This window comes from Scatophagus argus, chromosome 21 (genome assembly GCF_020382885.2).
Source record: "Scatophagus argus isolate fScaArg1 chromosome 21, fScaArg1.pri, whole genome shotgun sequence".
In the NCBI taxonomy this organism is placed as follows: domain Eukaryota; kingdom Metazoa; phylum Chordata; class Actinopteri; family Scatophagidae; genus Scatophagus; species Scatophagus argus.
Window position 1 is genome coordinate 20,009,394 of NC_058513.1, and position 14,222 is coordinate 20,023,615.

At 41.3% G+C, this 14,222-nt stretch overlaps 1 protein-coding gene across 1 annotated transcript; it reads right to left on the reverse strand.

Annotated features, from left to right (window-relative positions):
* Positions 1-1,391: 1,391 nt before the first annotated feature.
* Positions 1,392-7,427, reverse strand: rnls (renalase, FAD-dependent amine oxidase). The gene is made up of 7 exons (XM_046376918.1): positions 7,072-7,427; positions 6,444-6,549; positions 5,617-5,759; positions 4,976-5,134; positions 3,260-3,433; positions 2,683-2,858; positions 1,392-2,574 (listed from the first exon to the last, which is right to left on the reverse strand). The coding sequence occupies exons 1-7, from the start codon at positions 7,187-7,189 to the stop codon at positions 2,422-2,424; spliced, it is 1,029 nt and encodes a 342-aa protein (XP_046232874.1). The 5' UTR covers positions 7,190-7,427; the 3' UTR covers positions 1,392-2,421.
* Between the last annotated feature and the right edge of the window lie 6,795 nt (positions 7,428-14,222).

Below are 14,222 nucleotides of genomic sequence, written 5' to 3' on the forward strand. Positions count from 1 at the left end.
CACAAGAATGTGGCACAAGATGAGCAGAGAATCAGAGGATGACCAAAGTTCTTATGGTTCATCCTGAGGAGAACATGAATGTCCTAACATTTCATCAGTTCATCAGAGTGGCTAAGATGTTTCTGTCTGTAACAAAAAACTAAATATGTGAGTCTCATTTCTGTTGTACAGGACAGAGGCAGCAGCTCAGTTTGACTTTAGACAAAAATGCTCAAACAAATGTGTGGGTAAACTCATTTTCTGCTGCAGAAGCAAAGTGTGTGTTCCAACACAAGGTTTTCATATCGGTGTATGTGAGATCTACCAGTGACTTGGCAGAAATGATAATCACTTCTCCCACAATGCACTGCAGCAGCACAACTGAGTGCGCTCCAAACGACTGGAGAACATGCGGGAGAAAAATTAGGTCACACACACACTGAGCCTTGTGGGCACCAAACCATAACTAATTCTGTCTTATCTGCTTCTATAAAAAGATCAAAGTGTGAAGTAGCAGAGAAACCACAGACCAGCAGCTTCTTCACTTTTATCAGTCCATCCACTATGAAACAACCTCAGTGTACAAACAGTTATGAAAGAACCAGGACACTAACCAACATCCTCTGGTGACTCCACAGGTCATGTTTATCCTGAGTTTGTCACAGAAGGAAAACTTATTTTGTTCTTAAATGAGTTAAACTGGAGATGTTCCAAACAGAAAATACTGCTGCTCTCAGGTAAACCAGCTTTGAAGCTGTGGTTAGTAGTTTATTTTAGAAGCAATATTTGTTGAAAATCTCTTTTGCATGGATGACTTGTCTGCCTGTCTACCTGCATTCCCACCAACCTGCCCTCACTGCACATGAGTATTCCACAAGGTTAGGAGGATATGAAGATGTTAGCAGAGAAAGTGTAGTCAAAGTGTTCAGTTCCAACTACAAGCAGAACAGCTTCCACTGTTATGGCACAAAAAGACTGACAAAGAAAGAGAGTGACCACAGGGAGGTCAAACCTCATGCTGGAGTCAACATCTTGTCAGTGATGGTGACAACTGAGAGCTGAAGTGCCTGAAATGTGACACCATGATGGTTGTTCAAACATGGACTTCACTGTTTGTTCTTTATGTTCATTTCAATGTTGTTAGGTGTTTGTGAGGTAGCTGGATATGGTTAACAACACTTATGTGCTGTGCTTCCCTTGGATAGATGCTGTCGCAGGATCATTTCATTTGGATACTTTCAACCTGTGGATGAGTTAATCCTGGAAGTTAACACAGATTAACAAGGTTTAAGTTTATCCAAAGACAACTGGGTTAGACTGGGGCTCAGCTGCAGTTTAAACTTCAGACATCTGGTGAATTTCAGACTTATTTCAATAATTACAACTTTAAATCATTAAAAACAACGTATTGATCTATTTAGAATTGTAATTATTTATTCATTTAAACACAGAACACTTAAGTACAAGTGAACTAAAGCATTTATATGTTAAATAATGGTGCTGCAATTGATTGGCACCATTGGCCAATATTTGCTATAAATCATTTCAGAATCCGTATCCCCGAGGTGAAATTCTTTTGTAATAGAATATTTTTAAAAAGGCAGCATAAAGTAATAATAACAACAGAAAAACAATAAAGAAAGTTGGGAGACAGTTTTTCTATGTGTCACTAAAATGTCATAGCAGACTACCAGGCTTGAATGGTATCCTGTCTTCCCAGAAAACAGAAACTGAGAGAACTAAGAATTGTCAATCTGAACTGAGCACTGACCACATCGGAGTGTCTTCTCAGGCTGTTACTGTAGTTACTGCTCAGCACAAAGAATCTGAAAATTGTGCAACGTTCCAGTGATACCGTCCATATGTCTCAAACAACTGCTGGCAGGACCTCACTATTATGTTGTGATAGTTAAATCAAGATGACAAATCTGTATTGATACTGGCTGGAGACGTGCTAGTTAGCCATTAGCTACTTATGATCAGTAGAGTACCAGTGTGATCTGCAGTGTTTTCGGCTAACGAAGCGAACAGCTAAACACACAGCAGGACTGAGAGTCACTGTTCAGAGGAACACCGAGCGTTAAACGGTGAACTGCAGTTTAATGTGACAACATGACAAGTTTACAGTAAATATATGGACTGAGGTGCTTCAGCTGAGGTAAAAGTAATTTGAGTTTGGAGTTACAGACAGATACCAGCAGTGACAGAGTGGTGGAATCATAGCTTCAGGAAACAAAAATTTCAGGACAAACAATGAAACAACTGTGATTGGCCCATACTTTTAACAATCGTTGATTGGCCAGAAAAATCCTGGTCGGAGCACCACTGATGTAACTGTAATCACTTCATAAATTGTTAATGTATCAACTGTTCTAGTTAACTGATGACTCGTGTAAATGTCAGATCCTTGTGGTTGAAGTACTTCCTGTCACGTCAGCGGCCTCACAGCGAGGCCTTAAGCACACTGACCAAGGTTAGTGCAGACTCCACACAGCCGTCAAAGTTGGAGTGGCTGAAGGCGTCACCGCCACAGACAAGCAGCGGGCGGTCGAGGATGGTCATCTGACCCGGACAGTCTGGTACTGACATTAACACCTGGAGGAGCACAGGAGGGATCACAAATCACTCACTGAGAGGAGTTCAGGGTCAGGATGTCAGTGGGATTTCTCAGTATTCACAAGATTTTAACCTGTGATAACTCACCTGGGAGTACCTCCACTTCTGACACTTAATACTAACTGGCTGAGGCAGATCAGGAAGCAGCTTGTGGAGTTCTTGTAAGATAATTGGCTGGACATCCTCCTTATTTTTCTCCAGGTGCTCCAGGCCAAATGGGACACTGGTGTGGACAACAAGGGATGGACCTCGACCGGGAACATCTGTGCAGAGCGAAGTTCGATTGGTTATTTCTAAATTCCTCTGTGGTGCATTCAAGGACATTGTAATGTATCTTAGCTCAGCAGCCAATGTCCTTATGAGTCTCAGCTCCATCAGTGTATGACGATAATATAACTTAGACAAAAGATGTATTTGAATGTAATTGAAACAAATTGTAGCCAGAAAGACAAAAAATTGAACTGAACTGTAATAAGGCAGAATGGCTAATTTCAGTAACTGTGTTATAGATTAATGTAGCATTTACCTTTTAGCATGTCAACATTAGCTGATTAGCAGAAAATACGTTGAGCTCAGGCTGAATGTCATCAGTCACAGATTCAAGAAACAAATCTGATTTGCCTTCAATCATGAATGAGGCAGTCAGACAGGTGAGCAGACAGACCTGCGTTGCGTTTGCGGGAGTCAGCGGCGATGTAACAGATGGAGGGGTTGTCAGTGACATAACGAGCCGCCCAGGGAAAACTGAAAACCACATCAGGATGGAAGAAAAGAGCAACAGCAAAACGAGACGAGTACACGACCCCATCCAACTGCTGCTTCTGCTGGACAGACAGCACTGAGAGACAAACAGACATTTCAGTATATTTGTAACATCTTGGCTGAGCACCTTCTAATTGAGGACTCAAAAGTAAAGTCGACAGATGAACGGTATGTGCATGTGTATATGACAGTGCAGGTTTGTGACAACACTAAGTTTACATTCTTGCACATACATGACATCTGTAAGACATCATCTGATTGGATGATTGATGATTTATTGATGATTAATTATCATTTTCCCACATTTTCTACTAACAAAAAAGTCCTTTTTCATGATTCACATCTTTGAGGAACAGGCTGCAGGCTGCACACACACACACACACACACACACACATATCTAATAATAGATACATGTGTGTGTGTCTCAGCACAGAGGAAATGGGCGCTGTCCTCTTTCAGCCAATCAGATGAGCTGAAAATGACATCATCATCATCATCATCTAGAGACATGGGGGGCGGGGGGGCATTGTTGTCTCCAGCCTGCAATCACACACCAGAAAGTTCTGTAGCTTTTAAGATAAGTGCATTAACCATCGACCAATCGGAGACACTGGAAGTGATTTACCATCAGAGGAAATGTATTGATCCTTTGTGTGTGTCTGTCTGTCTGTCTGTCTGTCTACTGCAGGAGGAGGAAGCAGTCATCTTTTCACCTTGTCAAAGTAAAATCCTTGAAAAATAGTCAGTCCTTTTCTGGTTGATTAATTGGCTCCTTGGTCTTGGGGGTCAGGAAGCTTTCTCATATTTAATCACATTAATGTGTTCATGCAAATATTTATTTCACTAAATCAATAAGTGTGTGTATGCAAAGTCACTGTGACATCACAGCCGCTGCTGCCCCCTTGTGGTCAAACTACTTCAACACACACAGTATAGTGTTTCATTTCATTTCTTAATACTTTTTTCTCTCTGAAGCTGTGGTGGAAAGTACCTGAGTACATTTATCTGACAGTTCCTGTTAGTTTAAATCACATGGAGCCAAGTGCACAACAAGTTTATAGAATATGATGCATCATTGCAGGATTCAGTGCAGGAAAGGAAGGACAGGATATAAACTACAAATTAAAAGCCCTTCTTAAACCTTATTAACAGTGATCCAATGATAAAATACCGACAGGAATTATGAGTATGTTACATTTGATACTTTAAGCATATTTAGTTTCTGATATTTTCATATAGAATCTTTCTAAAATGAACACGTTTTATTTCTGAACAAATCAGTTTTCTGTATGAGAACTGTTAAAAAACATTTTAGAAAAATGTGAAACAGATTCACTAATTGAACTGAACCAGTTTGAAGATTTTTACTGCACTATTTAAATGAAATGAAGTGATACAAGGAGCACATTTTATATTCTGAATATAACGCATCATCTGTCATAAACTGTAACCTGCAGACATTTCAGTGCGCACTGATGAAGACCTTCAGATTACTGATTTTTTTTTTCTAGTGTAGCCCGAGTACCTCAATACTGTACGTGACTACAATATTTAAGTAAATGTGCTTTGAGCGTGAAGGTCCTCACAGGTACAGTAGTATAAAAGTGTGTGTCTCACTGTGTCCCACGTCTCCCTGTAGCTGCAGGATCTGAGGGACCGGCATCGTCAGGACAACAGCGTCAAACATCTCACTACTTCCCCCGTTCCACTGGACCTCCCATGATGTACCACGGCGGTACAGGCCCGTCACACGATGCTCGAAGAATAAATCAGCTCCTGACACAGAGAGAAAAAACAAAGTCATAGTATGTAACATGAATTCATTTCCTTCCTCTTGTTTTTTTTCTTATTTTACTGTATTAAATGTAATGAAACTCAACCTCCAGTTACTCACTTTCAGCAGTTTGTTCCCCATCGACACCACATTTAATTATAATCTGTACATTCACGTTCTTTGTTTTCAACCAAGTTGAGCCTCTTCAGCAGAAACATTTACGTACATTACGTAACAGCCCCACACACGCAAGGTGCAGACAGACCACAATTTGTTATGCTCCTTTAAGTGCAAGAAAAAAAACAAAACCCCAAAGATTGACAGACGTCTGAAATTCAGGCTAAAATCATTCCCAGAATGTCAAGCCGAGTTGAATCAGTGCAATGGAAACACGGCATGAGTTCAGATGGACAGACTGACATAATGGACTAATCATAATTTCAGTGGAACATACAGACAGACAGACAGACAGGTAGGTGTGTACCTGACTGAGACAGGAAGTGTTTGACCACACTGCACATTCCCAGTGGAGTCATGTAGTCCTTGCTGCCGTCTCTCTGCCTCAGTCCTTCAACCAGAGAGTTGAGAGGCTGCAGGATGCCTGAAGACAGCAGCTCAGAGTAGAAACTAACACACACACACACACACACACACACACACACACACACTCTTAAGACCTTCACAACAAAAGCCGATGTGCTGGTTATAGAGTAGAAGTGAAGTGAACTAGAGAAGGAACTAAGTTCTGTGATGCTTTCTTCAGTGCAGTAAAGTTTGTAGTTTGATTTGTCTGTGATGACTGCAGATGGAAATTAGCTTGCAGCTAAAAGTGGTACTAAACACGTCTTCTGTTTGTGCAAAATGACAAATAAATAAACAAACACACAAATGGTCTTCTGTCATGTGCATATCTTGTATAAATCTATCTAGATAGCTGAGCAGCGAAGATAGGGTTGTGTTGAGAACAGGTTGTGTGAAAACATTAGTAAAGTCTAAGTTCATGATGACGTGATTCTGGAATTGATTAAATTATTTTCTACGTTTATCAATCTATTATTGTTATTATTATTATTATTATTATTATTATTATTATGGTTGTTGTTGTTGTCATTAATCATTCTAACCTTCTATAACAAGCTGGCATCTTCAGATGTTTCATTAAGGGTTGGGGTTAGATTCTGCTTACTCTGATTATTTACATAGAAATTAGCTCTAACTCTGTTCTATGAAGTGTGACAGACAGCTGCTGCTGTTTCTGTTTGTATCTATCCTTTAAAGTCAGGTGTTGCAGCAGACAGGTGTGTGATGTACCTGTGGTGTGACTTAGCATATTCTGGTGTGGCTGTGATGTACTGAGCTCCAAGATCAGCTGAGTGAGACGAAGGGGCAGGAGGACGATTGGTGGACATCCTGCCACCTGACAGACACAGAGAGAGTGAGGGAGAGACGAGCAGAGACAGACAGACAGAGACAGGTGGGTTGAGCTCTCTGTTAATGATTGAAACGAGTTTTGACGTAACTTTACACAGAGCACTGTTTCTTTTGCCCCATTCTCTGCACCAAACTCGATTATAAATCTAACTATTTTAATGTTCAATTTTGTGCCAACACATTAGAGTGCTGTAGAAAACAATTTAAAAGAAACAGAAAACCTTCTTATATTTGGAATAAATCAAAGCAGAAAACATCTTTCAGAAAAATTAAACTTTTAAAGTTGGTCTCAGGTCTAATTTCTTGCTAGTCTTTTAACTACATGTTTCTGTTAATCAAATTCAGCTCTATCAATCATTTCCAAGCCGTATTAAAGAGGAAAGCCTCCTGAAAGGGAAACTGTCCTCAGTCCTGTACTAAAGTGTAATTCAGTTTTCCTGTAAACTCGGCAATACAAAATTGTACGATTTCTAAGTGAAGATCTGATTGACACCGCTGAAATCCTCACCTGCGCCTCTTGCCTTGTCCCACACCACGATGTGAACTTTATTCTGCATTTCTCTCCTCAGCAGGCATGCGCACAGACTGCCTGTCAGGCCCGCTCCGACTATCAGAACCCGGGACATCTTTATGTCGGAAGCGTAGGTGGGCTAACGCTGAAACGGAAGTATAAACGGTGTTTTAACTGTTCCAGTTTAGCCTGTCTTTCAACAGCAAAACATAGACAGGCCTGTGCTTTACAAAACAGCTGAATGATGATGGACAATAAAAACTATCCCTGCATCATGGCGCCGTCACTACAACTGGAATTAACGCATGGCATTCGGCTGAGACTTTCAAAATAAATGTTTTATTGCATCGAAATAAACTAAGAGTAGAGTAAAAGAAAAAAAAAAAAGTTTTTCTTTAGTTATTCGTTTTTTATATATTTTGTTTTTAAGTGTATCAAGTACTTAACGCTATACTGTGTTCAGCACTCCACTACAGCTATGTAAGCTGGAATTAGCAGCTACTGTTGTGGCTGTCTGCGTGCAATTCAATTCAATTGAATTGAATTGAATTGACTTGGATCACAGAGGGGTTAACGGTAAGCGCGGGTCGTTACTGGACTCTCTGCTAAAGTGTGATCGCCAGTGGTATTGACTGTTGTTGAAAGCGCAAGTTGTGCTTACGTTTCGTTTCTTCGGGTTACTTACCTTGTTTATTTCTAAATTAGTTTGCTAAAGAAAATCGTATTGGATTTGTTTGGGTCAAGTAGATAAATTGTGTTAATGTTATTAGTTAAAATACAGCAAATTTTACTTTAATGCACATTAAATTATTAATGTAGTTCTGTCCTATAGCAAAATCAACTAAAATACTTGTTTCATGTAATTTAATTTCATGAAAGTTGGTTGGTTTCATGGAAGTTCATGGAAGAAAATATTTAGTTAAAACACATTTTTTGAATCCTCCTGTCCTTTTCTCAGAATTCTAAAAACAAAACCTTTTGCTCAAACTACATTCACAAAACCTCTGATTCATTTTGTAAAATTACATCATCACCTCAAAATAGTTTTACATGTGTCCAAAACCAAACCATTTTTGTCAGATCTTGCACAAATTGGACAAGATAGAAAAACCGCTGAGCAGTCATTAAACACTATACCAAAAAATGAAAACACAGTGGTCAAGGCATGTTGCGTATGGAGAAATGTTTCTTGGTCACAATAAAGTATAGCATATGCATTTCGTTGGGGCAAAATTATCTTTATATTTAAGATGAATTACAGTTTTCACTTTGTTCCTTGTGATGACTTGTGTTATGATGCCTTGCCCCTCACCCTCCTCTCCTGAGAGCGGCTACGTGCAGGTATTTAGTGCGTCAATCAGTGACACCTGGGAGACGCTGCTCAGACAGGGAAGTGGAACAGTTTTTTGACTGCAAAGGCAGACTGTGGAGAGTGATTTTGTGTTTACTGTTTTTTTCATAGAATGAAACCAAAAGGATTTGTAATTTCAGTTAATAAATCTTTAAGTTAATCCATGGACCCGCAGCTGCCTTTTGTTTTTTGTTGACCAGCTCAGGGACGGCTCTCATTCAGAGGCCGCAACACATTTTGTATCTCCAAAAGTAAAGACAAAAAAGATTTTACAGCTCAGTGGATTTAGCATTTACTCTGCATTCAAACATAAACTATAATAGGTTCTATGGAAAAAGAATCATGCTGAAATTGACAAATACAAATGAAACTGTCCAGCGTACGTTCAAAGGGCTCTCTATAAACTTGTTTTATTCGTATCCTGTTGCAATGGAGAATACCGTCAATGGTGGAAAGGCTCACACTACTGATTCCCTCGAAGTCTGTATGGTCTGATGGTACTGTATGGTTTTGACAGACAATGTCAGCTACAATGGCCTCCTGTTGGGGTGTGAACATGGCATGGCTGCATGGCTGTATGGCAGTCTTGCAATTCTGCAAAAAGAGAATGTGCAAAATATATGTAATGTAATGTTCTAAAATATATATACAGTATACAGTAGTACTTTAAACTTTCAATGATAAAGCAGTAACAGTAAAGTAGACTGTAACTGTTGTCATGTCCGAATCTCTGGATTATGGTGGACACAGAGAATCGAGTGATGTTTGGCTGGACTCTTTGGCCTGCCTCCCTCATGGTCATGCCATGCACCAGTACATGGTCTATCACTGTAGCCCGAATTTCATCAGAAATTGGAACTTTTCCTCTTCCTCTTCCTCATCCTCTTCCTCTCCCCCCTGTTCCTCTTCCTCTTCCTCCTACTCGTCCTCTGCCTCTACCTCCTCTTACTGGCACTCGTCCTCTGTGTCTCTGATCCATTGCTGTCATGAGCTTGCAGGACCAACCTGTTGGCACTCCAAACTGGTTTATATTGGTTGTCATGTTGTCATGACATGATGAGAAGTGTGATCAATTTTCAATTGTTGTGTTCAATGAATGACATGTGTTTTATTTGTGTTCATATTTTGTCACTTGTTGTTACCGTTACGCATCACAAGTGCGTCACAGTGACAAGTGTGTTTTATTGCATGAGAATGTGTTTAGAGTTTTGCAAAAGGAAGGACTGAGATCTGCAAATACTGTTTTACTAGGTGAAGATAGTTTATGGTTTTGTCAAAATGATGCTCAATTCAGTGAATGAGTTTAGACAACTGAGCAACTGATCCACACAACAGAATTAATGTGTTTTAGCAATTCAGAAAAACTGTAAAATCATAACTGATGTTATGTGGAGCCCTTTGAGACAAACTGCTTGTAAAAATGGGCTATACAAATAAAGTTTTGTTTTGTCTTGTCATGGCCATTTTTCCACTGCCTTGACTTGGTTAATGCTATGGTGTCCTGGTCATTTTGAGAAATGTCACATATTGCTCTATAACAAGAGTCCACGCATGTTTGCAGTTTGTCCACTGTATCCTCAGTCTCAAACTCCTGTAGGTAAGCTGGCTTCTTTCTGATTCTCTGTAGGTTCCTTTTAGTCTCAGTGATCTACACGGCCGTGTGTTCTCAGTCTGTTCAGGTAAAGTCCCAGAAACAATTCAATTCAATTCAGTTCATTTATATAGCGCCAATTCACAACAAAAGTTATCTCATGACACTTTCCAATTTGAGCAGGTCTAGACCAAACTCTTTAATTAAACTGTAAATACAAAGAGCCCAACATTTAGACTTAGACTTTCTTTATTTGTCATTTGGATTTTCATCACAAACGGAATTTCGGTACAGTGGCTCAAGCATAGCAGGAATTACCGACATATTCTTTTTAAAAGAAAAAAAGTAAAAAATATAATATATACACACAATAAATATGCAGTAAAAAGTACTTGAAAGTGATGTAGTTTGTATAAAAAGTCAGTCAGCATATATACATATGTAATTATTATTGCACAGTGAGTATTTGTAATAAATAGTACTTTTGTAGATGTACAGAATATAAATATATTGCACAGTAAATAAATGGGCTGTAGTCCTGAGTGGTGTTTGTGTGGTTGAGGAGGGGAATGATCATGTAGAGTTAAGTAGTCTTATGGCATATGGAAAAAAGCTGTTTGCGAGTCTGGTTGTTCTGCACCGCATGCTGCGGAATCTTCTGCCAGACTTCAGCAGTGAGAACAGACTGTGGTGAGGGTGGGAGGGGTCACTGGTGATGTTGTGGGCCCTGGTCAGGCAGCGTTTCCTTGCAATGTCCTGGAGAGGAGGGAGTGGGGTCCCAATGATTTTCTCCGCTGTCCTCACCACCCTCTGTAATGATTTCCAGTCAGAGGCACTACAGGCCGCTGACCAGACTGAGATGCAGCTGGTCAGGATGCTCTCTATAGTTCCTCTGTAGAAGGTGGTGAGGATGGGAGCGGGTAGTTGTACTCTCCTCATCCGGCGAAGAAAGTGCATGCGCTGCTGGGCCCTCTTTACCAGCGTGCCAGTTTGATTGGACCAGGTTAAAGAGTCAGTTATCTGCACCCCCAGGAACCTGGTGCTGCTGACAATCTCCACTGCTACATTGTTGATGGTGAGAGAGGTGTGGCTGGGCCGGTTCCTCCTGAAGTCCACAATGATCTCTTTCGTTTTAGAGACATTCAGGATCAGGTTGTTGGTGTCACACCAGACTGCCAGGTGTTTCACCTCCTCTCTGTAGGCCTGCTCATCGTTGTTCGTGATGAGGCCCACTACTGTTGTGTCGTCTGCGAACTTCACAATGTGGTTGGTAGTGGACCTGGCGTAGCAGTCGTGTGTCATAAGTGTGAACAGCAGCGGACTCAGGACACAGCCCTGAGGGGAGCCGGTGCTCAGAGAGATGACACTGGAGACGTTGTTTCCCACCCGCACACGCTGAGCCAGTTGCAGAGGTGGGTGTTATATCCGAGGGTTGCCAGTTTATTTATCAGGTGTTGTGGAATGATGGTATTGAATGCGGAGCTGAAATCCAGAAACAGCATCCGCACATGTGTGTTTTACATTCCCCCTTGAGCAAGCACTTGGCGACAGTGGCGAGGAAAAACTGCCTTTTAGAAGACAGAAACCTCAGAGCAGACCCCGGCTCAAGATGGGTGGCCATCTGCCTTGACCGGTTGGGTTGAGAGAGAGAGAGAGAGAGCAAGGGAGAGAGGCAGAGGGGGTGGGGTGTGAGAGAAGGAGCACACAAGCAGAGATGCATAGCAGCAGTAATAATACCAGAAGTATCGGAAATGTAGATAATGATAATGACAATGAAGTATACAGAAGGTATTATGGTGATTTTGATAACAATAGTAGTAACAAAAATGGTAGTAGCTGTACTGAATCATAACAGAATTAAATCAGATTATGACTAAACGGTAGTAATCGCAGTAGGATTTGAGCAGGACGACAGCAGGACCGCAGCAGGAGGTCGAATCATGATCGATAGGAATCTGCGGGACAAGAAAGCACAAGGACTCCAGGGAAGAAGTTGAGTTAGTAATATGCATTAATGGGACATTAATGTGTGCAGAAGGAGAGGGAGAGGAAGAAAGCTCAGTGCGTCATGGGAGGACCCCGGTAGTCTAAGCCTATAGCAGCATAACTAGGGGCCGGCCTAGGCCAGCCCTAACTATAAGCTTTATCAAAGAGGAAAGTTTTTAGTCTACTCTTAAATATAGAGAGGGTGTCCGCCTCCCAGACCGAAACCGGAAGATGGTTCCATAGTAGAGGAGCTTGATAACTAAAGGCTCTGGTTCCCAATCTACTTTTGAGGACTCTAGGAACCACAAGTAGCCCTGCATTTTGGGAACGCAAAGTTCTGGTGGGATAATAGGGTACTATTAACTCTTTAAGATAGGATGCTGCCTGACCGTTCAGGACTTTATATGTGAGGAGGAGAATTTTAAAATCTATCCTGAATTTTACAGGTAGCCAATGTAGAGAAGCCAGAACAGGAGAAATATGATCTCTCATGCTGGTTCTTGTCAGTAGTCGTGCTGCAGCGTTCTGGATTAGCTGAAGAGTCTTTATAGATTTATTGGGGCAGCCTGATAGAAAGGAGTTACAGTAATCCAGTCTAGAGGTAATGAATGCATGGACTAATTTTCTGCATCTTCCTGACTCAGGATGTTCCTAATCTTTGCGATATTGCGGAGGTGAAAGAATGCAATCTTTGAAATATTCGTTATGTGCGAGTTAAAGGACATGTCCTGGTCAAAGATAACTCCTAAATTTCTTACAGTGGAGCTTGAGGACACGGCTAAGCCATCTGGCAATGCAATATCACTGCATAATTTGTTTCTAAGGTGTTAGAAACATCATTAACATGAACAAATTGAAATCGATCTGATAAATAAGACTGAAACCAGCTTAATGCAGTTCCATTGATGCCAATTAGGTGTTCCAATCTGTGCAGTAATATAGAATGACAATGAGGGGCAGTTGTGGATCAGCGGTTAGGGTGTCGGACCCGTAACCGGTGGATCGCTGGTTCGATTCCCCGTCCCGGTGTCCATGGCTGAGGTACCCTTGAGCAAGGTACCTCACCCCCACTGCTCCCCGGGCGCTGCACGCGGTCGCCCACTGCCCCGAGTTTGTTGTGTGTGTGTGCACGTCACTTGGGTGGGTTAAATGCAGAGAACAAATTTCGTTGGAGTGAGTTCCCTCCAATGACAAAATATGTCACTTTAATCTTTTTAGATAAATCCCTTGTCTGATGCCAGGAGGTCATTTGTGACTTTGACCAATGCTGTTTCTGTGCTATGATGAGCTCTAAAGCCAGATTGAAAATTTTCAAATAAGTTATTATTTTGAAGAAAGTCATATAACTGATTGGCAACTGTTCTTTCAAAGATCTTGGAAAGAAATGGAAGGTTAGATATTGGTCTATAGTTGCTTGTTGTGTTTTCTAAGGAGAGGTTTGACTACAGCTACTTTAAAGGACTGGGGTACATAGCCTGTTATCAGGGACAGATTGATCATGTCTAATAGACAGGTGCTAAGTAAGGGTAAAGCTTCTTTGAGAAGGTTGGTAGGGATGGGGTCTAAGAGGCATGTTGTTGGCTTGGATGAATATATGAGTGAGTATAGCTGATGGGGAGCAATAGGTGAAAAGCAGTCAAGATGATTATCTGTTTCTACTGTTGGTTCTAAGACACTAGTGTTTGATGTTACATCAGTACCAGCTGAGGTTAGTAGGTGCTGAATTTTGTCTCTAATGTTTAATATCAGGTCGTTAAAAAAAGGTTATAAAGTCATTGCTGCTAAGGGTCACAGGGATACAAGGCTCGATAGCACTATGGCTCTCTGTCAGCCTGGCTACAGTGCTGGGTTTAAATATGGAAGTAAGCATTTTCATCCATTAAACCTGAAGTAGTTGAGTGAAGAGAATGCTAACCCACTTTTGCATTCCTGTAATGGAGGCCTTCCAGGCGCACCCTGGCGCCACCTAGCTGGTGCTGACATATGTAACAGTGCTCTAGGAGAGCTTTCCAACGGTCTCCGTCCCTCATCCCTCGCTGCTTCCGTTAAAAAGATATAGCGCTTAACGAGGTGAAAAATCCGAACATTTGGCGCCCCCTACCTCCGGACAGAAAGGTCCTGCGGCTTTGCTTCAAAGACCGCGTGGCACTGCTCACGGAGACCTTTCCGACGATGCCTGGCTTGTGGCTCTCCGACCTAGTATGGCCAAGATGGCTTCTC

Excerpts from the sequence above, each read along its gene's own strand:
- rnls (XM_046376918.1), bottom strand. The coding sequence starts at position 7,189 with ATGTCCCGGGTTCTGATAGTCGGAGCGGGCCTGACAGGCAGTCTGTGC. Across the intron at positions 6,550-7,071 it reads GGACAAGGCAAGAGGCGCAG|GTGGCAGGATGTCCACCAAT; the intron begins GTGAGGATTTCA and ends TGTGTCTGTCAG. Across the intron at positions 2,859-3,259 it reads CTCCCGCAAACGCAACGCAG|ATGTTCCCGGTCGAGGTCCA; the intron begins GTCTGTCTGCTC and ends CGCTCTGCACAG.